The sequence below is a fragment of the Poromitra crassiceps genome (genome assembly GCF_964638095.1).
Source record: "Poromitra crassiceps genome assembly, chromosome: 12".
Lineage (NCBI taxonomy): Eukaryota > Metazoa > Chordata > Actinopteri > Beryciformes > Melamphaidae > Poromitra > Poromitra crassiceps.
Window position 1 is genome coordinate 27,546,685 of NC_139632.1, and position 26,740 is coordinate 27,573,424.

General features: G+C 44.3%; 1 protein-coding gene across 1 annotated transcript in view; it reads right to left on the reverse strand.

Moving 5' to 3' along the window:
* Positions 1-23,882, reverse strand: part of adgrl2a (adhesion G protein-coupled receptor L2a) — a gene marked incomplete at its 5' end in the record, with an annotated part of 126,961 nt that extends 103,079 nt beyond the window's left edge. The window contains one exon of the mRNA XM_083648255.1: positions 23,807-23,882. Within this exon, the coding sequence (XP_083504381.1) occupies positions 23,807-23,882 (76 nt within the window). The remainder of the gene's footprint in view (positions 1-23,806) is intronic.
* Between the last annotated feature and the right edge of the window lie 2,858 nt (positions 23,883-26,740).

Below are 26,740 nucleotides of genomic sequence, written 5' to 3' on the forward strand. Positions count from 1 at the left end.
CATTATTGCGCGCCTCGGAGCCGACAAGGTGGCTTGCTGGGGGGATTTGGGGTGAGAGAAGAGTGTGGCCTATAGCATTAGCTTGGAGCCACAGGAAACGCAGCTTGGGGCCTGCAGGTTGTGCCGGCGCCCCGCCCCGCCCCCCTCCCCTCCCCTCACGGGTACAAGCAAAGGAAGTCTGTGGAGGAAGAGAAGGCTTTAAGTCCAGGCTCTTCCCACAGTGCTGATTCTCTAATCCAGAGATATCCTTTACAACAGCATGTATTCTTAACAAGTCAGGTCCACACAGGGGAGGAGCGCACGCAAAATATAGCATATTTCCGAGCTGAATGAGCCGAGCGAACAGCAGGGTACGAGATAGACTGCTGACTCTGTGTGGCCATTGTTAAAAAGAAAGAATTACACTACTAGTCCGACAGATATTAACATCCTTTTGAATTTCTCAATGTAAACTTTACCTCGCAGCACGCCTCCTGTTTTTTTCCGCCTTTGCTGTGTTGAAATTTGATGTCATTTTTTGGGCATGGCTAACAGCAAAAGACAGTCACTTATGTAGAGGTTTTCTTCTCTGTAATTTTGCCCATAACATCTGCGGCCTATTAAACTCTTTGAAAACAGATGTTGAAACTACGACTAGCATCGCATAGAAATGCATTGACACATCAACATGTTGGCTCATATCTATATCAGAGATGATCAGTGAAACCACAGTGTTCTTTTTGGGGGGAGACCATTGACATTTTTCCTGTGCTTATTTCATCCATTCTGTCTCAAGCCAAGACATCATCACAATGCAAACTGAATAAGGAATTTGGCTGCAGGCTATTCATAGTTGTCTTTGCTTTAAGATACATTTTAAAAGTAAAATAGATCCAGACTTATTTTCAACTAGGACAATGGAGCAGCAGAAAAGTAGTAAAAGCCCATATCACATTATAGTAGTGTGAAAATATGTGCACTGCTGATGTTAGGTCTTTGAAACCAACCTGAATGCATCCAGACAGAAAGAGGGGAATGGGGTACAAGATAGGGAGAAGAAGAAGTGCAGCGGTAGATTCCCTACCTACCAAGACAAGGGTCACAGGTTCGAGCCCCCTTGTGACCTCCGGCTTGGTCAGCCGTCCATACAGGCACAATTGGCCGTGTCTGCAGGTGGGAAGCCGGATTAAGGGTATGAGGCCTGGTCGCTGCACTATAGCGCCTCCTCTGGGGGGTTCAAATGCATCCAGACTCATTTTCAATGAGGACAATGGAACATCAGAAAAGTAGTAAAATCCCTTATCACATTATAGTAGTGTGAACATGCCTTTGAAACGAACCTGAATGCATCCAGACAGAAAGAGGGGAATGGAGAGGGAGAGGGGGGGAGGAAGAGAGAGAGAGAGAGAGAGAGAGAGAGGGAGAAGAAGAGAGCGGCAGGGGAACGAGCACTCCAACCTCATTTGTATTCTCCACCATCCAATTGGCTCCAGTTCATTTACATCTCTGCTCCTTCCATAGCAACAGCAGGGGGGCTATCAGAGCATCTTTGATATAGGTACATGACTCCGACATGTATCACGTCATTTCTCTCTGGATAGACACCACAGAAATAAATATTTCCACTTTGGTGTTCAGCTGGGATTCTATAAAAACCAGTGGTTCTCAACTGGTGTGTCATGAGTTGCGACCCAAAAGTGGGTCGCGGGGCCGTTTTGAGTGGGTCACATGGGATGTGTGCATGAAAAATAAAAGTTCTACTCCTTGAGGACGTCGGCATCCACGGCCGACATGACTGCCTTTCAGAGGATGTACAGTAGCGGGCTCATTTTTAAAGCTAGAGTGAAGAGCCTGGTATCTAGAAGACCTAAGAGGCATCCAACAGCTACCCACCTTGTCATGCTAGCTTAAGGTGGGTAACTAAGTAAACAACGCTCCAAAGTTAGGCAAAATTTTGGCGAGGGAAAACCGGGCATGGGCATTTTTTGGCGAGGGAAAAACTGGCATGGGCATTCTCAATGAGGTCCCTTGACCTCTCACCTCCAGATATCTGAATGAGAATAGGTTCTTCTGTGGGTACCCACGAGTCTCCCCATTACAGAGTACAGACATGCCCACTTTATGCTAAAGAGTCTGCCATTTTATTTCACATTTCATATGGTTCAATTTAGATGATTGAAACTTGATGAGCATCACCAGTTTGAAACATGTTTAAAAATCATATAGGCCTAAAAATGCTAATAATATGAAATTTGGGTCGTGCCTTAATGAATAAGGAAAAATGTGGGTCGTGGGTCTAGGCCAGTTGAGAACCACTTAGAAATGAAGCCAGTCAGAGGCGTTGTAGATTTTACCCCCACTCTTGCTCTCCAACCAGCACTATTCACAGACAAAATCTTTGCACACAATTTGCATAGTTTGGCTATAACAAAGATATCTGATCCAGTAGCCTGGGAATTTACTCTGTGTGATCAAGTACAAACATATTAAATTACATATAAAACGACAAAATAATGAGAGAGGCCGGTAAGATACGTTTCTGCTTGTTTCTTGATTCCTTCTCATTTGAACAGATAGAAGGCATCAAGTGTTGCCGCCGACAGACGGAGTGAAAGTGCACCGTGCCAGCAGGAAAACAGAGACTCATCAGTATCATGTACGCTGGTATGTAAATCAACCTTTAGGCCTAATTAAGCTCTATGGGGCTCATCAAGGTCATAAATCCCCTTCTTTTTTTCATAATGCATTATTGACTTCACATCATCTGCACATGTCGGCAGGCTGCACTCGCACTAGCGCACAATGTCATCTCACGTCTAATATCGGATAGCCCTGGGGCCAGGCGGAGGGGGGGTGGGCGGTGGCAGGCGGAGGGGGGCCTTTTTAGGTCACACCAAAAAGCAAGGACATCTTCACGTAATGAAATGGCTGCGATGACCATCACATGGTAAATTTGGTCCCAGGGCTCCAGAGAAATGTGCAGTGGCAGGTTTGATCCTTACTATATATATAATAATATAATACATTTGGAGATTGACAAAAGCAGGTAAAGGCCTTTTGCCCTATGCATTACAATAGGGTTATGGTCAATTAATTCAGTTGAAAACTACTACTAGAATTGGAGAGATGTAAATGAAAATGTGCCCATGTGTGTGTGTGTGTGTGTGTGGGGGGGGGGGGGGGGGGGGGGGGCGCTATCACAATATTTTACATTGACCAATCCCAGCTCACACTGCTATGGCATTTATTAATTCAGGATGGGAAAATACTTTCACTTTCAGAATTAATTGTGGTTCAAACGTGCAATGCAGCCTTTTTCCCAATTCCCATTCATCTCCACGATGGAATTTTATAATTTCCTTTGCAGCACTTAAAAGTATCGCCTGAGCTACGCACATATCCATTGAAACTTTTCAAATCAGGCAAAGTATGAGGCCACAGCACATGTTTTTCTTAAGTCAAATGAATGGAATGTGAATGGAGGTTTTTGTGATTTTCTTTTAGAAAATCTAATTTGTCTACCAATTAAAGCATGATAACTATGTCAATTATTTTTTGTTTTATTTGGTTATGCGTAGCCACTTGTCTTGACAGTGTCCACAGCCAATTTTGTGTTTCCAACTCTAACAGAAAAAAAAAATGTGTGGGGCTTTTCCTTAGTGTTTAGTCATGGCTATGAGTCATTTCTGAAGAGAAACGCTATCGGGCGTTCCCTGCTAATATGGTCACTTTTGAGACAACAAGATCTTTGGACTGCATTACTCAGCCTTATCTGTGACATTACTTCAGAAAATACCAAGTCACCCCCACAGTGTAATCGCTGCGATAAGGATGTGAGCAACAGTCATATCCTTGTGAAAGACCTTTCCGATTGCATTTGCTTTGTCTCTGCTGATGCTTCCTCTGGTCTCCATCATTTCCGCTCTCTTTCCATTTCCAAATGATAGAAAAATGGAGGCGGCGACATCGGGGAGCCCAGACTTCCTTCCCTGCTCCAATGAAGCATTTGATGCTCCTCCATTCAATAAGGAAACATGCCCCCATGGGTCGACAGTGGCAGCGCACGCAAATGAGAGGGGTCCTTCTCCTTGGTTTGCCGTCCCAAAGTGCACTTCCTCACACATCACAGCCTAGCTTCCCTACACCGGGCCAGTCAGGAGGCTCTCATGTGTATGCATTTGTGCCACATTATTCAGAGAGTGCTTCGACTGACCCCCACCTGGCATTTAAATTCCCTGACCAACCGGCTAGTCATGCCCCAATGACACTACCGCTGCTCCAACCACATTCTTTATGCAGCTCTTACTCAGAGCTGACTGGAGACTCGCTGGAACAGCCTTCTAGGTTAGGCCAACTGTTATGTGACACAAGGCTGTTTTATTCAGACGGATACGCCGGCCTCCCAAGCTTCTGTTTCCTGGCTGGGCACACTCAAGGTTATGCACATAGTCACATACTATACTCTGCACACCTACACACTACTCGTTATACATGTAACACAAGGGGGGAAATCAACAGTGCTGTTTTACTTTTTAACACAGGCTATTATCCACAGATTTTCTGCACTTCAAGGAATCCATCTCATAATAACTGAATTGAAGGGAAGCAAAATTGAATTTTATTCTTGTTTCAATTCATCATGGAATTATTGGCTACTATTCATTAGAATCCAGAAACTGAATATAATCGTGATGACCTTCCATCCAATATGTATTTTTTCCACTCCTCTCCCGTGAGCTGATTGTTCAAACTTTTCAAAGACGGTTCCACTCGACGTTTCCTCTCTCTTTTCGATTAGACAATTTCACATTAAGGATTATAACCTTTGAATGGAGTCCATGGACTTAGCCTAGCCTAGCATTCTCCCTCCTCAACTGTGTTCCCACTCCATGGCCTCACGCTGTCACAGCAGGGGCACTTTGAAGTTCTCATTTAAGGGTTTATCAGATGTCTCTCATGCTTATCGGCCTTCATTATTGCTCGTTGGCTATTTAACAATAATTTGGGGAATTCGGGGGGAGGGGGGGGGGGGGGGACGTGGCGTGGAAATTAGGGTACAAGGGCAACTGTTAAGCGAGCTTCAGTGTTCCAGCTGAGCTGAGTCAATATCATAAAGACCCCCTCACGTACTAAAGGGGATTGATTCAAAATGACTTCTTTGCTTTGATATTGATTGGTGATGTGTTCCCACAGGGGGGATCCGCCACATTGTCTTAATGACTGTTTGCTCAGGCCGTCATTTATTTGAGAGCGATGCTGAAGAGCCGGGGACCGAGCCCTTGACATACGGAGGCACTCGGGGGTCATAATGACTCACAAGGTCAGAGTGTGGCTCACAGGGGGTGAGGTCATACTGATCCACTGCACCACCGCGGGCCGGGGCGGGAGTGTGCCGTGTCTGACAGCAAGTAAATCAGCACTTAATGACTTCTGGACTATAGCGTGCCACAGGAAGGAGTCCTAAAACCCGGAAGTTAGCGTCACATGGTTCCCTCGTCTGGAAGTCGATGGGTTTTTTGCATGGGGATTTTGGTTAGATGCCTGAAATAAGGTCTGTGGTTAATACAAGTTAATGAAACCTGAGACGTTTGTGTTCAGAAAGATAATCTTCCCAAATGAAGAATTTTTTTTATGAATTTTCTAAGTGTTTTCTAAAGCCCAGTTCAGATCAATGAAGTTAAAATTTGCAACTGCTTACAATGCGCTGCAACTCTGGATACCTTTAAAATAGGCTGGAGTCGAGATCACTGAGCTGAGATGGGTCTGTTCAGACCGCTCCAACTTTGTTCTAGAACAGTTTCGTTGCATTGCGAATCATTGGTGTGAACTGGGCTTAAATTTTTTTTTTTTTTTTATCACATTTACGCTTCAAAAATCATAAAAGTGGTGTTCGTTTGTGCAGATGATCTTGCTGAACACAAAGGTCTCAGTTTCATAAACTTGTCTTAACCACAGACCGTATTTCAGGTATCTAACCAAAATTCCCATACAACAATCTCATTGACTTCCAGACGAGGGAACGCAGTACAATGCTAACTTCCGCTTTGCCGTAGAAAAATACGTCATCCCTGCTTTACTCGATGATGACGACCTACAAAAACAGGGCAATTGGATAAAATAGCTTAATAACTAGCCAACTGTTAGTGGCCTGCCTGTGGTCGGACAAGAAAGGACTATGGGCCCATTGAACAAATGTGGAAAATATGTAGGAGTGAAACTAGCTCCATAAGTGGGCACTCAGGGTACCTTTATAAGCCTCTGGTCCTAAACCCCTGATATTTATGGGCCTACCTCCACCAGCCCTCGTTTACAGGAGCCTCTTTAGGATTTATGGCAGCTCTAAATCAGGACTGAAAGCGAGAGGACACAAAGGATTTTCCTAAGGGCAAAGCAGGAACATCTTACATCCGGCTCTTCAGACTGAAATGGTGGAATCTGTGAAACGAGCAGCCTTTTGGATGTATTGCTAAGTTCTCTTTGCAGAGAATGTGCCCATTACACAAGTGGCTCCAGCGTATCAACATATTCTGCAATCAGTTTTCATTGCACGCCGTACGTTGAACTCATAGCGGCGCTCTTCTCTGCCTCGGTGCACATGCCTTTCAACGGCATGTTCACAATGAAAAGCTATGATTACATGGCCCTCCAACACCTGCAGATTGTTGCTGTTTACACTGACTCTATGTAGTTGAGCTGAGATGGAATGGAAACAGCCGTGAGTTGATGGTTTCATAAATCGCAGTTCACACGAGACGTTTATCCGTCAGTTGCTCTTGTCGCTCAAATAGGAGTTAAAGTAAAAACACACTCGACAGGCTGCAATGTAAGAGTTCAACCATCCTATCACACACACACACACACACACACACACACACACACACACACACATGCGCGCGTGCATGGGTGCACGCACACACGCACACGCACACGCACACGCACACGCACACGCACACACACACACACACACACACACACACACACCATTCATTTGATGTCTCACACACAATGTGCTTCTCTCATTAACAGGAAAAAAGGCTGGAGTCATTAAGTCACATGACGTGAATATTGCACTCCATGTGACCCTATTACCGTTGAGTCTAATCACCTTAAAATTCCACAATATTACGGTAGCAAACAGGAAGCCAGACTACATTTAACCTTTGACCTCTACACTGAGCTGGCTCCTCTGTCTGGCCCGAGGTGGACATGCTGCTTCCGTTTGAAATGCCATCTAAGTTGGATAATCAAAAGCATTCTCCTCAGCAGCCCTTCCAGACAGCCCTTCATCACTAGTCCTTCCAGTAGACTGTCTGCAGCGCTTGATGTCCACTACACAGGCTCCAACAACACCAAACAATGCACTTTGATAAGAGCCTGTGTTATTCCCATTATCCAATTGGTCTCTTTGCGTATATGCTGAGATATGCTTTGGTGCGACATATACCAGCGCCTTTCAAGTCACAGCCGGGAGAAATCTTGTGCTAAAAAGCCACTTCTGCACTCTGCAGACACAATGAATAGCGAACACGCAACGCAAGCCAGCACAAGAGCAGGGCTTCTAAAAATTGAGGCCTATCGCTTTGAGAAATCGCAGATTCTTTAACACAAAGATTCCCACATACCGGCGGTGACGTCGGCCGTGGCCAGATTAGCGGCAAGAAAACAAAAAGGCGAAACAATAAATGCTCCATGAATAATTGCTGTTTGGATATAGGCCACCGCACGGGAGATTGATAAGTCATATCTGTTTTTCCTTCTTTGGTATGCAGAGAGCAGACTCGACGGCTATCGGAGCATGTTTGGTAGATTGTTTGGGATAGACTTGTTTGAGACCCACATTATTCTCCCTGGGCAAGAACAGAGGGAGACAAAGCAGGAGAGCAGAGTACAAGGCAGATAGGGAGATGTGGGTAGATGACTATTCTAGGGGGGCTGAGATCCCACCCAGTGAGGGTCCCACGGGACCAGTGCGAATGCCCATTATCCACAAAGATCAGCCCAGGGAATGATCGAGGAGATAGGGTCCAGCGTGAGTGTGAAGCTCCGTCATGCTGAAGCACTCTGCCAGACGAGTCTGAAAGCCAATTAAGGAGCATGTTAGAGAGGTGGAGCAACACGTCAAGGTGCACAATAAGGTTGTTTTGTTCGTGAAGTTTGGCAGGTTCACAACTTCATTAAACAATTAGCCACAGCTGCCTGAACAAATACCCTTTGCTTCAATTCCTAAAGGAAAGTAGAAGACTAGGCAAAACCTAGTATGCCAGGCAGCATGTGTGTGACATCACTGATGACATCATCACTGACATCATCACCAATGACATCTGAGCAATTGTGATGTCTTGGTGATGATGTCAGTGATGATGTCATCTGTGGACATTTACAGTCACAGACAGCCAGATTTAGGCCGGCAGCCAGCTGCCTGGCAAAAATCGAGGGGGCAGTCTCAGTTGGTCGCATTGAGGCCAATGCGCAAATGCAAAAAACTGCAGTTTCTCGAATGGCCACTTGAGGCTGGCTGCAAAAGGGAATCAATCCCCATTTACCCTCATGTTAAAATGAGGGTAGAGAGTTTACAGCAAAAATACACACGTTTACATACAGCCTGTTTCAAAAAACGGTTTTGGTCTCTATAGGTAATTTCACCTTTTATGACAACTGTACGGTAGTCTCTTAAAACAGAAGGTTGGCTCTCGCAATTTTCAAATGCTTCTGCCGAAACATCTGTACTTCGAGTTGGGAAAACTTGGTCAAAACGGAAAGGGAAGCTCAGGGAAAATAATGAGCGATGATAGGGGGATGTCCCGGATGTCCCGGATGTCCCGCCTAGCCGCTCATATTTCTCCAATCACCTGCATCGGTTTGAACTTCCTCCGGTCTGAAGCGTTTTATCCCCCCAACTTCCTTTCCTTTCTTCCTTAACTGTACTGGGGGAAGGGGGGGAGGATTTTTTTTTAAATATAACTCACCAATTTAGAGTAAAATAGACTATTATAAAAAAGACTAGTTCTGGGCGTGATTGACACACAGTGTCACAGTCACCTGTCCAGTGATCGTGCAGCTCTGCGATCACTGACCAATAGCAGGCAGCACTGCGGGAAACATGGTCTCATGCCGTCTCGCTCGAGCTGCACAAGAGCCAAGATGGCAACGGCCAAAATGCCAAACTGGAGGCTTCAAAACGTGAGTCCACACACCAATAGGTGACGACGTCATCCATCTCTTCTATAGTCAATGGAAAAAAGACATGGCCCTGGAAGCTTGAAAAAAGAGTGAGGAGTTAAGAGACAGGATGGCTAAATGGATTCATAAATTACATTTCACCATGCCCCATGCAGCTACAACTGACAAACCCAGGAGTGCAACTGCAGGGGAAAGCAGGCGCTGTGCCTCCTGTCTGGACTGCCAAATCAGTGTCCCGGCTTAGATCTCAGCAAGAGTTATGGACGGCGACAGGAAACAGCAAACTAATGATGTTTCCCAAGGTCATCTCTGCATAAATAACCATTAAGAAGAACGCTGATGCAGCAGCCCAAACCCACAGACACCTGACATGGCCCACTAGGATAGCCATTAAACAACCCTAGGCAAGGGCACTGAGCTAATAATCATGTGTTTCACGTATTTTGGGTTAATTTCACATTGTCTGACTGCCTCAGTAGCCAGGTGAAGGGAGAAACTGTGTTTGGCTATGTCAGAGTCTGGCCATGCTCTTGCATGGCAAACAGCAAACCTGGAGCCCTGCTGTGACAAAGCCCTGATCCAGTAAAGCCCTCCTTCCTGTGCTGAACATCCTGATGAGGATTTGAAGTGCTCATCAGGGCGGAGACCCGGGGGCTGGCTACACCTTGCCACTGCTTGCTCTCCCAGTCATTGTCCCCTTATCTCCTTCTTGGCCCAAGCTGACAGCACAGCGGGCCTATGTACGCAGGCCCCTCGCCACCCCAGCTCTGTGGGAAGCCGGATTCCACAGTCTGCCACAAACAAGCAGGGTGACATCAAGCAGGAGGTGCAAAGACCAAACCCACAGAAGCTGTTTACTAAAGACAGCAGAGACAATGGGAAAATTCTCCCTTTTAGCCTGAACTGTTTTTTTAGTGCTCTTTCCAATGCAAAAAAAATTCGGAAGCTGGGGAAACTTCTGCACTCATTTCATAAAACAATTACCTAAGAAATGATTTGCTTGTATTAACATATTTGCTATGGGCCAGGCTTTACCAGGGCTTAAATACCAAATTAAGACATCAAGGAGCATGCATTGTGTAGTGGAAGATTAGTCTCTTACATGTAGACAAAGTATGACACAAATTGATCTTCAAAAAATGCTACTGGGTCTGCAAATGCTCATAGATAGCATTCTGATGTCCTTTTACAGATAACGTGTCTATGGTAGACTGTTGGACAGATGCCCCTAGTGGAGAGAATTGAAAGCAGATTATTCAAACAGTGAGCAAAATGAGGATAATCAAAACTTTTAAAGACGCTCTTACTGCACCTAGGAGCACTGTTCATTTGGATTTATATTTTACTTGATTGTCTTTTGCTCATGAAATAGTGTAACCGTCTACATAGATTAGCTGCAATTAATTTATTCATATAATTTCAGTCCCATTTACAAATCATCTTCCCATGACCATGAACCTGCTAATATATGTAGGTAACATGCAGGCTCACAAGTTAAGTAAAGTGGGTCGTCCGTGTGGTGCAGCATTAGATTCACTGCCTACCAACATGAGGAGGGTTGCAGGTTCGAGCCCCCATGCTACCTCCAGCTTGGTCGAGCGTGTTCATACAGGCACAAAAGGCCGTGGCTGAGGGTGGTTAGCCGAATTAAGGGTATGAGTCCTGCTTGCTGCACTAGCGCCTCCTCAGGTCGGTCTGGTCTGGTCTGTCCGGGGGTGGGTGGGTGGGGTGCGGGGGGTTAACTGGTGGGAATATCGTGATCCTCCCACCCATACGCTACATCCTGCCGGTGAAACTCATCGCTGTCAGGTGAAAAGAAGTGGCTGGTGACTGCACATGTATCGGAGGAAGCATGCTAGTCTTTCCCCAGATCGGCAGAGGGGGTGGAGCAACGACCGGGACAGCAGGGGGAATTGGCCAAGTACAATTGGGAGGAAATTCCGAAAAAAACGATTAAAAAAAAAGAAAGTTCTGTGTGGAGTGTCCTGTAGGAGTGGCCATCTTTAGAAGGTTATACGAATAGATTTCCAATGCCACATTAAGTGGCAAACCATGGCAAATAGGTGTCAGAACAGCAGTGAGAGGTGCCGGGTCCTGTTCTGGCAGGTTCTGGCTCAAATTAAGCCCTGGTCTTTTATTTCCAGTAATGACATTTCAGAAAGACTTGATTGTCTATTTCACTCCATTTAGCTTGCGGGTGAAGGCTTAAAGTCTCTTTTCTTTTCCTTTTACATGGTACAAAAAGAGGACTTTTAAAGGTGCCCTTCCCTGTTGCCCTTGAGAAATCTCAAGTACTTCAAACATTTCCAGCTTTGAGAAGAAACAATAGCCTGGTCTGCGGCTATGTGGAGGGAACAAGAAATTCTGTGTCAGGCTTGTTCACACAAGTTCTGCTCCTGAAAGACTTTGAAATGGCTTTCATATCACCGCATGCTCTTTGTGTACCCTGTTTTCATGTAAAAATCCTCAAGAATTACTTCATAGTTTTGCATTTTCTTTCATTTTTACTTCCATAGAAGGTTTTCAAGAAAGACAAAAAAAATCATTCTAAAGCCGTTATCTAATTTCAAAATGCAAGGCCATCAATTTGAAAAAAAGATGCCCCCCCCCCTCCAAATTCCTGAAAAGCTGACATTTTAGCAATACAGTGATTTTATTCACCAACCGACTGTTTTCTGATTAATGTGAACGTTTCAAAATGGTAAAGGAGTTAATTAATCAAAGTAATGGCAGATACACCAGAGAAATATCAGAAACATATTGCATACAAAATGTATTTTCTAGATACACATAATATATACATAATATATTCATGGCACCCTCAGAATCAAAAGCAGAATGAGCTTTATTGGCCAAGTATGTACAGAACACATACATGCAAGGAATTTGACTCCGGTTTATGTTGCTCTCTGTACTCACACAGAAGAAGGTATGCATACAAGCTAAAGCAAACAAAGACAGTGAGTTGACAGAGGTACATTTATACAAACTGCTATATACAATAATAAGTGTGATGTAAAGTGTCAAATTATATCTATATTATATCAAATTATATCTATGTACAGTATGTTTGTATATGTCCAATTTGCTGGTAATATATCAGAATGTATAAAGATTGAATGTGGGGGCCCACAAGGTTCGGTTTTGGGGCCTAAACTTTTTATTTTATATATTAAAGCAGCTACGAGCAAGATTTTCGATTGTTATTAAACAGTCTAAATTTAATATCGATGCATCACCTCTAATAGTAGACGAGACCAGCGCAGAGTAGTCTCACTTGAACCCGAGTGAATCGGCCAGTGTTGTCTCTGTCTGTGGCCGGGGCAGATCAGGAAGTGAAATGAAACGGTTTGCGGCAGCCACTACAGCCATAACCACAAAATAACAAAATTACTTCCAAAAAACCTGTTAGAATATAATGAGAGAAGTTCGCGAGAGTAGCAAGCCCCTGCATGGCGTTCTCCTTGTTTATGGTCTGTTGCTAGGCAGAGCGAAATAGCGAAATGGCGGAAGGCAGGCAGCTGCCGTAAACCGTTTCGTTTCACTTCCGGGTTTATCCGGCCCGCCGGTAGACAGATAGAGAGAGAGAGCCTGGTGACGCGAGGTTAGTAGACAGACACAGACTCTATAATCATCAAGAGAGCAATCTCCGATTCACACGGCTTTGGTCTCAGCTACTATTATAGGTAAAATGTGATGCATCAATATTGTAATTACCGTATACTGTTTAATAACAATCGAAAATCTTTGTTTGTTTTGTTTGCAGATGACACAATTCTTTTCTGTTCAGGAGATAATTTAAAAGTGTTATCTGAAAATATTGGAAATGAAATGGTTAAACTTAAATCTTGGTTTGATGAAAATAAGTTATCGTTAAATTTGAAAAAACTAAGTTCATGGTTTTTGCTAATAAAAGAAAGGATGAAGTCTCACTATCTATTGATGGAGTTAACATTGAGCAAGTTTCTGAGTTTAGGTTTTTGGGAGTTATAATGGATGAAAAATTGACATGGAAATCCCATATATCATATGTTAAAAAAAAGGTGTCAAAGAATATTTTTTATTTTGAACAAAGCTAAGTATGTGTTAGATTGTAAGACAATGAGAATGTTGTACTGTTCACTTATAAACATACTAATAGTTTATTTATAAAAAATGAAGGATCCAACTGCGCTTCAGCTGTAGGAACTGGCAGGTCCGGTGCATCACAGGAGGGACGGGATTGTGTTAGCTAGAATCAGCTAGACATACTTTCTGTGAAGCCCTCTGAGACATGCTTGTGAATTAGGGCTATATAAATAAACTTGACTTGACTTGACTTGACTTGACGCATAAATACTTAAAGGAAAAAGTCTGGAGCAGCTTGGATCAATTGATGCCTTTTATTTAAGGTGCATAATAACAGACAACGTTTCGACGTACATACGTCTTCATCAGGTTAAGTCAAGGTTATTGAAACTTAAAGAGATAATAGAACTGCAGACATTATTAGTTATGTTTAAAGCCAAAAATAGGGTATTGCCAGAGAACATGCAAAAACTGTTTGTGTTTACCTCAGAAGATGAAAGTCACAGGAGGAGATTTGATTTTAAGCATCAAGCTACTCGGACCACTTTAAAACAAATGTGTATTTCTGTTGTTGGTGTAAAACTTTGGAATTCTCAACAGAAGTACCTAAAGGGTTGTACAAATATTTTTCAGTTTAAAAAATGTATAAAGAGAGACAAATTAGACATTATGCACTTGAAACTTAATTGGGTGTTAGCTTTATTTGATTTAAGCTTGTATTTTGTTTTCTTTTATAGGTTATTTTTGTTTATGTTGTTGTAATCACGGTGTTGAGGGTGTAGGTATCTGTAAATGACAGACCATTTAAGATTCTTTGTGTTCAAGTAAGGGGCAGATAAAAAATAAGAATTATATTCTCCTTTCTGCTCCTTTTCAGTCATGAAAAGCATTGATTTCAAACATGTTCAATTATATTGCTGAGGAGGATAGACTTTGTACTGTATGTGAATTAGGTGTTGTGGAAGATGAATTTCATTTTTTGTTTCATTGTTGAGGAACCAAGATTGTCTCTATTTCAGTTAATGCAAAATAAGAAACCTGAACTATTTTGGTCAGGAGATGATGCTAAGTTGGAATGGCTCAGAGATGAAGGGCTCTATCGTTGCAACGGCCTAAAAACTGCGCTTAGTGCCAGGCGCAGCGCAGATTAGTGGGTGTGGACCAGCGCACTCGATATTTTGGTGTCGGCGCTACAGGTGGCCTTAAGCATTATAACCACGCCTTTTAAGCGGAAGATTATGCACAATCTGCTCATTGGGGAAGTGCAGTAAACTAATCACAAGCTTCCCTTTTAAGCTCCAATTCCACGGAGCGATCCAGTCCGGTCAGAAAGCCAAGTGCTCTGCTCCCCCCCTCCCTTTCATCCCCGTCTGTCTGTCTCCATATATAGGCTATTATTCCATATTATTATGCTTCTCAAACCAATCTAACTGCAGTTTAAATACTGCAAGCATGTAAATAGCTACACTATAGCAAGATCAAAGTGAAAAGAATGCTCTAAAGGCATTGGCTAGAAAAATATAGCCTATCCCTATGTCATGATGAGATTAGATTGGTGAAAGTTTGTCCAGAATGATATCGTTTTCTGTCCCCTGCTGCACAGGTAGGATGATGCACATAAATATAGCCTACATTATGTAAAGTCATTGCATAAATGTGTTTTTATTGTAAAAGAAAATGTGAAGTAAGTCGTCTTATTGGAGCGACATCACAGTAGGAAGTCACCGTAGAACCGTGACGGCTGTCACTCATCTCCTAAATTACGTTAAATCTGTGAGGGATATATATACCACCATGATGACATATATGTTTCACATTATTACACATTATTTCTATCTACCTTTCTATCTATTTAGGCTCATTTGGTTGCTATTTATTATCGAAATGTATTAGCCCAATGCATGCTGGGAGATTTCACATTTGTGGCTTTGGTAGGGAAGCCAGGCAGTGAACATTTGTTTGGGCAGAATTATCTCATTTTCTCTCGCCTTTTCTTCTCCCCCACTGCACAGGTAGGATGATGCAACAGCCTCTGAATGTCATGTTATAAAAACTGTCATGTTATAAAAAACTGGCATGTTGTTATACTACGTACGGTATAACAACTTCTTTTTCATCGGTCTTTGTGCCTGTCTGAGCGCGAGAGAGAGGGAGGGGGAGAGAGTGTGAGATCGGCAGAGGAGACCTGTGTAAATATGCAGAGGAATATCCACGGCGCACTGAATAAGGCCTGGTTTTCAAAAGCGCAAAGCACTAAATTAACGCCAGGGGGGAAGATATCGTTAGGCCGGTATTTAAGGCCGAAACGCCCATTCTGGCCTATTCTGGCACTGCGCCACGCCTCTTTGGCGTAAAGCGCATTTCGGGGCCTAAAACCATGTTGCTATCTTCCCGAGGCAGGCGCAAGGCACGTTTTTTTGTGTTTAATGCCAGTTTTTGCACCTAAGGCCTGTGGGAGAATAGGGCCCGAAGTCTTCAGTTTGGCCAGGTTTATTAGGAGTGCTTGGAAACTCAGAATGGAGAAGTTGTTCATCTGAATATACAACTCTGTTTTGTCGTGTTTATATTTGAGCTTTTTGTAGCTTGTTTGTTGATTTGTTTGTATTGTTGAACTTGAATGATTTGTGTCTTGTAAGCCCAGATGGGTTGGGCACCATGAATATGGTGCATGACACAGAAATACAAATTTATCTATCTATCTTATCTATGTATTGTGATGTATTGTGTGACCAAATTTATATTGTACTATTGTGTATTTTCATGACAGGAACAAATAAAAATGAAATGAAATGAAAATGAAATGTATACACGACTTTTGCCATCCCTATCTCTTACCACTGAATCCTGGCTCTGCTCTGTAATTCGGCTGCTTACATTCCTGGCAGGAGAGCCTTTGAAGTGAGCGCATGGCTGAGCTAGGTGTGAATTGTTATTCTGTCGTTGATACAGACAAATCCCACCAACCCCACTGGACCTGACTCAATTGTTTTGAAGGCATGTGAGCCAATTTAATCATGTGTTGTAGGGGGGAAAAATCAGATCCTTAGTTTAAGTTTGCAAAAACATGATGACTTCATTCTGTCTCTCTTTTGTTATGTTGCTATGGTGACATTCATATCAGGATCTGCTAGGACAAGGGAAATAAAGCTGTGGCTTCAAAGGCGATCACTCCAAATGCCAGAGGAGCAGACTGATAGAGCACACTGTGTACGTTTACATGGACTGCAATATTCCCATATTAACGCAATTAAGACGATTCTCTACACTGCCATGTAAACAGCATTTTCTGATTACCTTAACCGGAATAAGGGCATAGTCAAGTGGACTATGCCAATCTTAGTCGCATTATTGACATGTATCCACCTTAATATGACGTCCTATCGCCATTTTTGCAGCATTTTGCAACGCGCACGGCGGTCAAACTGCTTGAGGACACGTGCTCGAGCTTGCAACATGTTTACAGAAGAAAAGATAACTGTAAAAAGACGTGCCAACATTTTGCCCCTAACACGGTAGAAACATGACAGAAAGGGTTCAGTTCAGTAGGGAAACTCCCACTTGTTCTAGATTGTGAGCCTCTTTTGCACTGGGTCGGCGTGTTTGTGAGTTAGTGTAACGTTACAGTTTTAATAGCGTGTGTGTTTTTGAATGTGCGTCAACCTGTTTCCTTGTGCTTATTAAAGGGCTGTTTATACAGCAAAATAACAGACACAGCAGCAGTCTGTTTGGAAGTGACATCCTGACATTGGCAACTCTCTAACTCTTGTCTGTTCAGTTGTCTATGGCCTTCTTGTTACATGGCCTAGTGCCACATTATTATACCATTATACTTTTTAATATGGCTGTATTTCAGGAACCAATTTATGTTGGTATCGTGAACACCCCCCTCCCGCTCATTGCTTTAGCATACACTGCTGAACATCAACTCTGTGAGCCTTCTTACGCACATGATTCATACGAGCTCTCTGTCTTACTTACTGCAGTTCCCTCATAAGCAGCATGCCCTCCTGGGTACTATAGCTTTTACACAACCATTACCAAGCTATGAGCACGGGCTGAGAAGTGTCCTACAAAATGGCATACTTATTTAAGAATGAAAAAAAGAAAGGTCAATAACAACCTGCCTGGTTACCAAGACTTGGAGTACAGCTGCCCACGCTTTATGGGAATTATTAGCATATTTAAAACAGATCTTTAACCCAGTGGTTCTGAAAACTTTTTCACGTCAAGGACGCCTAAAGTGTCCAGGTAGTGGAGTGGTAGATTCTCTGCCTACCAACAAGGGGGTCGCAAGTTCACGCCTCCGTGTTCCCTCCGGCTTGGTCAGGCATCCATATTTGGCTGTGTCTGCGGGTGGGAAGCCGGATTGAGGGTATGTGTCCTGGTCGCTGCACTAGCGCCTCCTCAGGTCGGTTAGGGGGACTTGGTCGGGGCGGAAGGGAACTGGTGGGAATAGCATTATCCTCCCATGTGCTACGTCCTGCCGGTGAAGCTCCCCACTGTCAGGTGAAAAGAAGCGGCTGGCAAGTGTGCGTGTGCCAGAGGAAGCATGGTGCTAGTCTACGACTCTCCCCAGATCGGCAGAGGGTGGAGCAGCGACTGGGGCAGCAGGGGGAAAGTGGCCAAGTCCAATTGGGGAGAAAATTGGGGGAAATTCAGGGGGAGGGAAAAAGGACCCCTAAACGGACACAAATTTAGACTTAGTTTATTTGTCCCGGAAGGGAAATTCATTTCCACTGTCCTGTACATTACAGAATCCTTACAGAAAGAACATAACATAGACAGCAGCATCGTTATCGACACAAACTGAGACAGCAACAACAACAGTGTGGCGAGACAGACAGACATCAACATAACAGCAGAGACAATGACAGCAACAGTATGGCAAGACAGACAAACAGGGATCAGGCTTTTCCCGAGGCGAGCCCTTCGAAATTTAAGAGTTCTGTACTACTGTAAATTAGACCACAGACCCCCATTTGATAAGATTTTGTAGCCTGATATCCGACTGAATTGTTACACTCCATGTCCATATCAGAAGCAGTCAACTCAGTGGGGCAGGCGGGTTCCAAGTCCCAGGCAAAGTATTTTGCACAGGGTCCCCCATCTGATAAGATGTTTGCTTTTAGGTGTATTATTATAGGAAGTGCATGAAACCATGACCAAAATAGTCATTCTGTCATTGTGTTACTTATAGATGGAATTATAGTGACAATAAGTTATTCCCCCATTTGCTGGGGACCCCCGGAACCCCCTCAAGGACCCCTGGGTGTCCCCGGACCCCACTTTGAGAACCCAGGCTTTAACCAATCAGAGTGCAAGGCTGGAATTACGTTTATTATAACGAATAATGATAATAGTTGTTGGTGTAGTTGCGGTGTTAGTAGCTGTAGTAAGGCACAATGTAATGTAACCACAAATGTAACCGATATTGTGTTGAGGGTACAGCAGCCCAGAAGAGGGACACAAAGTGAAGCAGTTGGTTTTCTGTACTGACTGTGTTATAGAGCAGAATCATATGCGGCTGATTCCACATCGTTGGGTTGAGAGGCTGCAGGCTAATGGGTTCCTTTGATATGTAGAAGACTATGCCATATATAGCATAATTAAAATAATAAGAAAAAATCAATATGAAACTAATGTGACTGACTCTCCTACTGGGGACATGGATGGACGCCTATACAAGCAATTTAACAGGCCTGGGCGAAAGAGAATGAAAATGGGCCGGGAAAGGTTTTGAATGGCAGTGAGTGTGTCAGCTCAGCGGATACAGATCAAGGACATGCAGGCGTCCAGCCATGGAGTCAGATGTGGAAGACGAGACATGTATTTCGTAGAAGGAGGTCAACGAGGAGAACAGCCCCCTGCAGCTAGCAATCTTGGCTGTGTCTCGCAGAGTTTCTTCAAAAGTGAAAAGAGAGAGGGGAGGGGGGGAAATCAAACTATTTACAGCATTCCACTAACCCATTTAATTCAATTATAAAAATGCATTAAAAAGATATTAGGGGTAGAGGCAGTTTAATGAAGCGTGTTTACTTCAGGATATTGTTTGTAATGGGCTGATCTCTGTGTCTGGGACGGGAGGGATGGCATAGGGGAGGGAGAGGGGACGGGACTGCTAACCAGCCAGAAAAATAGGTGAATGACAAATGGCATAAATAAATGGCTTTATTCATAAACATACACAGGCTCCAAAATTGCCAACGTTTGTCAGTGCCTGCAGCTGATTCCGAGGACGATATCCCAGTGTGCAGACATACGGGGAATATGATTACGTCGCTATTAACCTCTGGGATTCCTAAATTCTTTGAAGGCCTCGGGCTACGCACTACTTAACTTTCAACAAAACTCACGAAAGAAATACTACATTAAATCTGGGCCACGGCAAAAAACGTGTATGACATTGTCTGAGAGACACACAGTATCAGCATAACTGTGTTAGTGTGACTCATCTAGAGTATTATAAACTAAGCACTGGAAGAGGGGGGAAGGCTCCCAAACTTAAATCAATAGCGTGCTTTATCCAGTTCATCCAAATAACAGTTGCCAAGAGCATCAAAAGTCGGCGCTAACGAACGAAAGCAGTAATGGCTTCTCGAATATATTGCATTGAAACCTCTCCAAGTTTGGTTGATTCTAAATCCATTCGTCAAATACCCTATGTAATGAAGCGCTGGTCTTGTCATTAAGCACCAATATGTGTACGGATACATATTAGTTTGGAAGCGTGAAGCTGATAATTACGTTGTGCCGTGTATGTACAGTACGTGTGCAGTTCAGAGTGCTTTAATCAAAGCTAAATGCACTGATTAAAACACATTCACGTTCACGCTGTATATTTCTCGAGGTGTGAGATCTATGTGGGCTTGCCATGTGACAGAACATTTCAGCGAAGAAACAATTACAAACGGATCCCTCTCTGATGCCACTGGGGACAGCTGATGCTTTGAAGCAGAAAATATCAGACAAATCACAATTTACCAACTAATGAAACCACTCAAGATTCACCCCCACCCGCCTGTGCCCACAGTGTCTTCCCCCCATCCGCCTGTGCCCACAGTGTCCTCCTCCCATCCGCCTGTGCCAACAGTGTCCTCCCCCCATCCGCCTGTGCCCACAGTGTCCTCCCCCCATCCGCCTGTGCCCACAGTGTCCTCCCCCCATCCGCCTGTGCCCACAGTGTCCTCCTCCCATCCGCCTGTGCCCACAGTGTCCTCCCCCCATCCGCCTGTGCCCACAGTGTCCTCCCCCCATCCGCCTGTGCCCACAGTGTCCTCCCCCCATCCGCCTGTGCCCACAGTGTCCTCCTCCCATCCGCCTGTGCCCACAGTGTCCTCCCCCCATCCGCCTGTGCCCACAGTGTCCTCCTCCCATCCGCCTGTGCCCACAGTGTCTTTCCCCCATCCGCCTGTGCCCACAGTGTCCTCCTCCCATCCGCCTGTGCCCACAGTGTCCTCCCCCCATCCGCCTGTGCCCACAGTGTCTTCCCCCCATCCGCCTGTGCCCACAGTGTCCTCCTCCCATCCGCCTGTGCCCACAGTGTCCTCCCTCCATCCGCCTGTGCCCACAGTGTCCTCCCCCCATCCGCCTGTGCCCACAGTGTCCTCCCCCTATCCGCCTGTGCCCACAGTGTCCTCCCCCCATCCGCCTGTGCCCATAGTGTCCTCCTCAGAGCTGCACTCACACAACCATCACCTGCACTCAGAGGAGAGGCTCTGGCTCAAGTCAAAAGTTAATTTTTTCTACATACGAGAATGAGACGGATATTTTTCTGGCACTGAACTTGTATTGTGACAGCTTGTCAGTTGTCACGGAAACAATGTTCATTATGATTCATCAACAGGCACTTGAAAATAAAAAGATACAAGCTTGAAAACAGTAAGTGGTTCTCAAACTTTAAAATTTTTTATCCCCTAAACCAGGGGTGCCCACACTTTTTCAGTTTGGGAGCTACTTTTAAAATGACCAAGTCAAAGTGATCTACCAAACATATTTATTTATATATATATATACACTGAGTATACTATATATTATGTTGGTGTACCTTGCATAACTGCATGAGAGGGCACAATACAACATACATTTTTTTTTTTTTCCATTCTTGATGGAAGCTGTAAGTTTTTGGTTTCTTACTACCGTAAATTCCGGACTATAAGACGCACCGGTGTATAAGCCGCGGGACCAAAATTGACTATTTTTTTCTTCTATAAGCCGCACCGGTCTATAAGCCGCGGGTGTTTTGATGTTTAATTACCATATGAAAGGGTTCGTGCACAGAGAGGAATGTCGGGAAAGCGATGGCTGTTTGGGGAAGCTCCCATTTATTAACATTTCAACAAAACAAAACAAAAGTCAGGTCACTAATCCCCAGACAAAATCACACAACAATAGGCTATATGTGCAGCAAACCTGTAACCAGAGAAGTCAAGTCACTAATCCTCGTCTTCCTCTTCTTCCTGCGTACTGAAACCACCAAAGTCCTCATCTTCAGTGTCGGAAACGAACAGGTTCAGGGTGGCTTCGTCAACCACTCTCCTCTCTCCTTCATTGTCACTCAAAACCAACGAACTCCTCTTCATCTATAGCTGTGTTTCCATTACAGTTTTTCGCAAAAGAATTGCGATATTTCTACAACTTCGACAATGTACAATTGCGACTTGTAGGCGTTTCCATTGAAGTTGCGTTTGAGTGATTCCCCGTTGCAGCAGCTGCCACAGTGATTACGCACGGGGATCTGCCCCATATCCCGTCCCCTGCATGCTCAAATCCAACCAATGGTCAATGGAAATCCCAACATGAAGTTACAATGCATATAAACGAGCCTGATTATCAATTCAAAAGAAAATGAGTCGCAAAATGTTGCTGGCTGCGTGAATGCAGTCAGCGCGACAGGCAGAGGAAAAAAGGTAGCCTAATAGCCTACAACTGGTCCGATTTAGAGATGGAGGGGGGAAAAGGCTGATTTGGTTCTATAATTGCACCTGAAACGTGTGCAATGTATTAGCCTACTCACAGTCACTGTATTCACTTCAGACAGCACCACCGCACCAGTGTGTGCTTTTCATCCTCTCATCTCGCCGCTGTGCCAAATGCGCGCACACAGGCAGCCTGCTGTCACCATGGACCGATTTCTGCCATTAAACATTATCTAATTTGCCCGGCTACGCTTTTGCACAACACTCGTCTTTCTGCTAGGTAGCGTTGCTTCAAAGTTTTCCACTTGCTGCGGAGGTTTTGACACGGCTATCGAACCTTACTTACCAAACTTATTTTCCGCTCCTTTTCCAAGGGATAATATGGGTCACATGACGTGCAAATGCGAAAAATGTGTTTCCATTACACTTTTGCGATAAACTGCTATATCGACACGTCTGAAAAACCACCTCATGATCATCTACTGCTCGTTCTCATGCTGTCGAGAACGAGCAAAGCTTTTTTTTGGTGAAAGAATCCTCCAGGGCGCTTCTTGTTAACAGTCCGAGTGAGTGGCAGGTCGAACGTCAAAGGCACTTCATCCATATTTATGATCTGCTCCGGTTCGATGGAATATTCCTTGATCTTCCTTTGTGTGAATTCGCCGAAGTTTGTGATTTTCTCCTGGTAGTCGGGGGAGGGAGTTGATGGGCTTGTGGCCGTTTGCTTACCGTAATTACCATATGTAAGTGGTCACGCACAGAGGGGATTGTCGGGAAAGAGATGGCTGTTTGAGGAAGCTCCCATTTACCGTATTACCGTAACATTTCAACAAAACAACATAACACAACACCACCGTTGTTTATTTTTACAGTGCACACAGTGTCCGCGGTGTGGTGAAAAGAGGGCAAGAGAGGAAATTAAAACAGAAGTGGATTTATAGTTAGAAAGAGTGCTAAAAAAGAGAGATTTTTTTTTTTTTTTTTTTTTTTTCTGAAAAAATCCATAGATAAGACGCACCGTTATATAAGCCGCAGGGGCCAAAAAACGGGAAAAAAGCCGCGGCTTATAGTCCGGAATTTACGGTACTTGGTCCAGCTTCCCCACTCATGGTTAAATCAAGGCTAACTAGGTCAGCTCACCAGTGATTTGCAGCTAGCGCGGTTCACCAAACTTGGCTGCCACAGCGAGATCTGACTGGCGCACCTGTACGTCAATCAAGTGGCAAATGCCATAGTGAAGATGGATGATAGGCTAACTTAAAAAAAAAAAAAGTTAGCCTATCATCCATCCTCACTACGGCACTATGTTCAATTTTTTCTTTTTCTTTTTTTTTCCCCTCAATGCCATGCGATCTACCACACTACCTTCGACGTATTGGGCACCCCTGCCCTAAACTGACACAAATTAGACCACGGACCCCCATTTGATAAGATTTTGCCCCAGAGTCCCACATCTGATAAGATTTTTGCTTTTAGATATTTTATTACAGAACGTGTATGAAACCCATGACCAAAAGATTCATACGTCGTTGTGTTACTTATGGATGGCATTATAGTGAAAATAAATTGTTCCCTTTTTTGCTGGGACCCGGACCCCACTTTGAGAACCACAGTAATAGAAATGAAAGAAGGAAGGAAGAGAAGACTGTTTCATATGTACTTACCCTCTGTGGACTGTACGTGGGCTAGTGCGAGGAGGAACCAGCACAAGGTGTGTAGTTTCCACAGGGAGCATGCCATGGTGCGGGCTGGGGGTGAAGGTCTGTGGCAGGCTGAGCTTCTGACAAACGTGCTTAGAAAGGTCCAAGCCAACAGGTCTCACAGATGCTCATCTTTGATCCTCTCACCTGCAGGGAGAGAGCAGGGGAGACGATCAGCTCAGGGGGGAGAGAGCAGGGGAGACAGTCAGCTCAGGCGGGAGAGAGCAGGGGAGACGGACAGCTCAGGGGGGAGAGAGCAGGGGAGACAGTCAGCTCAGGTGGGAGAAAGGAAGCTATGGTCTCTCCCTGTGTCACGTCACAGAGGACTTTACTCTGTCCCCTGTCACATCTTTATCACAAAGCACTTGCTGCCACACACACACATTTCTGCCTCCATTGCAAAAATGTGACAAACATCAAAAATATGAAATGCTACAAATCCACACAGGTCAGTCAAATAAGCCCGGAAGGTCAATAATCCTGAGAAGGGAAATCCCTTAATGGAAGCTAAATGCTGACCATTTCAATTGGGGTGGGACACAGATAAGCCCCGCCCCCGTCCATCTCCTCATAACCTGTCAGGCAGAGGTGACAGGTTCTCCTGCACCCAAAGGCGGAAGTGATGAATAACATTTACCCTGGTTACAGTAATTAGTTCTCTTTCTGTGCACTTTATCATTTATACTCTTTGGAGTCTTTTCCGAAGTCTGGGGTGTTAAATGTTTGTTGATCATTACAGTGAGTTGACAGTGACTAATTGATGGCTCACTGGCAGGTGCTGACATTTCTGGCTTTCTAACTACAGTAACTCTGCAACCCGTACATTCTGTTCTGGAACAAAAGCCCCCCCCACCCCCGCCCATCTGGATTTCAAGACTGTTATCTGTCCCAGGGACTAGTCAATGCTGCAATGCAATTCTAGCAGTAGATGAAAGTCATCAATTACTTAACACCCCTTTAAGTATATGAAGTATTGTACTTTGCAACATCTTTAATTACATTCATTACAGAGTACAAACGCTGTAGGCTCTCCATAAGAATTACATCAGAAACTGTCCAAATGACATCTGCATCAAACATGCAGAAACATATGGAGGAAATGTTAAGTGAATCAAACACTCTAACACGCTAGTTGAATAGCTAGCAAAATAAACCTCAATGCAGTAAATGTGAAGGACATTAAAAAAACTCAAATCAAAATAATTACATGAATTTCAGAATATTTTTATATAGAAATAACACTGTGAAAATGTTTTATTATAAATCAAATTTCAATATGCAATATCAAATATTGAACTCATCCTTTTTGCACTACATGGGGAAGTTTATAACAATGTGTGCTTTCTTTAACTCAGTCACTTTTATTTGAGTATATTTTAAATTAGCTACTTTCTTTTTTACTTCCTCCTACCAGTAACTTCAGCTCTACCTCAAGTGGTAAAAGCTCACTAAATAAAGTAACAGCACTTCTACTTCAGGGGGATATTTTGACACTCTATCACCCCCTGGCCTTGCCAACCACCCAAACAAACAAACAAACACTCGGGAGCAAATGGCCAGCTATCTCTGTTGTGACTGACCACAAACCAACTGATCTCTGAGCCTCCTCTCTCCCACAAACCCCCCCCCCCCCCCCCCCCCCCCATTCTCCTATCTCGCTCCAGAGCAGAATTCCTCTCCTCCCAGCTCATCCATACCTGTCCTTCTAGTCTGTTTGATTGTTTGTTTTTGCTCTTTTTCGCTACAAAAGCAAATGGCCTCCTCCCTGTCATGGAGACAGTGGCGGGGCTGTGCAGGCTGAAACCTAATGCCTACCTGAGCGCCCAGGCATGCGTCTCACACTAACGGACCTCCTTTTGTCTGTCTGTTTACACTGCTGCTCTGTGCTCTCGCTTCCATCAAGCATAAGTACATCCACTACGGAGATGCCATCACTCTGGCAACAAGGCACACAGGACCCCATTAGAAACTCTATTTCTCTTGCATTTTTAACACATTTCAAAAACAATGTTCAATATCTCCAACCACTCTCGACCACCCCCCCTCTCCTGTTGTCTACATGCAGGCAGAACTGCCCTCGGAGCCAGCTATTGTTTGAGTACGATTCAAGCCAACTGACATACTAGCAGAGATGCTCACACAAGTCATTTTTGCAAGTCCAAGTCAAGTCTCAAGTCTCTTATTATAGATGAGCGTTTTATCATCTGCTGGATGCCATCCGGTCTGCTTAGAAAACTGCATAGCTAAAACTAAGGAATTCAAAGCATGTAGTGTATTATCCTCACTCCTTTATCTATTAACATCCAAGTCCAAGTCAAGTCTCAAGTCTTTTGAGGACGGGTCTCAAGTCAAGTCTCAAGTCACTGTGGGCGTGACTTAAGTGCGACTCGAGTCCAAGTCTCAAGTCCAAGTGGCCATCTCTGCGTACTAGTGGTTGAGAAGAGCGTGCTACTGAGGAGACGGTGAGGAATTGTGTTTGTGATATACTGTACGTACAGTGAGAGAGCCGCACAAACCAGCTCGTCTTGTCTGGTCTGGTCTCTCTCCACACTGCTGGAGCCTGAGGAGCCTTTGATCTGTTCTGTCTGAGTTCCCAGACAGTGTAGGAATCCATCATGGTGGAAACATGCGGCGTGCGGCGCGCACATCAGCAGACAAAGTTATAATTAGGCCCGGTGTAATCAGCATTACGTCTCACCTGAGACCTCTCATTTGAGAGCCATTTAAAGCAGGTTAACAGGAGCGCAGCATGTTGAGCCAGAGTGTCTTTACTTTCAATGAATCATATGCAGTGATGAGAGTCAGTGTGAGCACAGAGCCCGGGGTATATCACACTTTTTTTAGCCGAGTCATCGCTGCATGTGCCATCAATTCAATGTAAAGGCAAGTGTCTATACA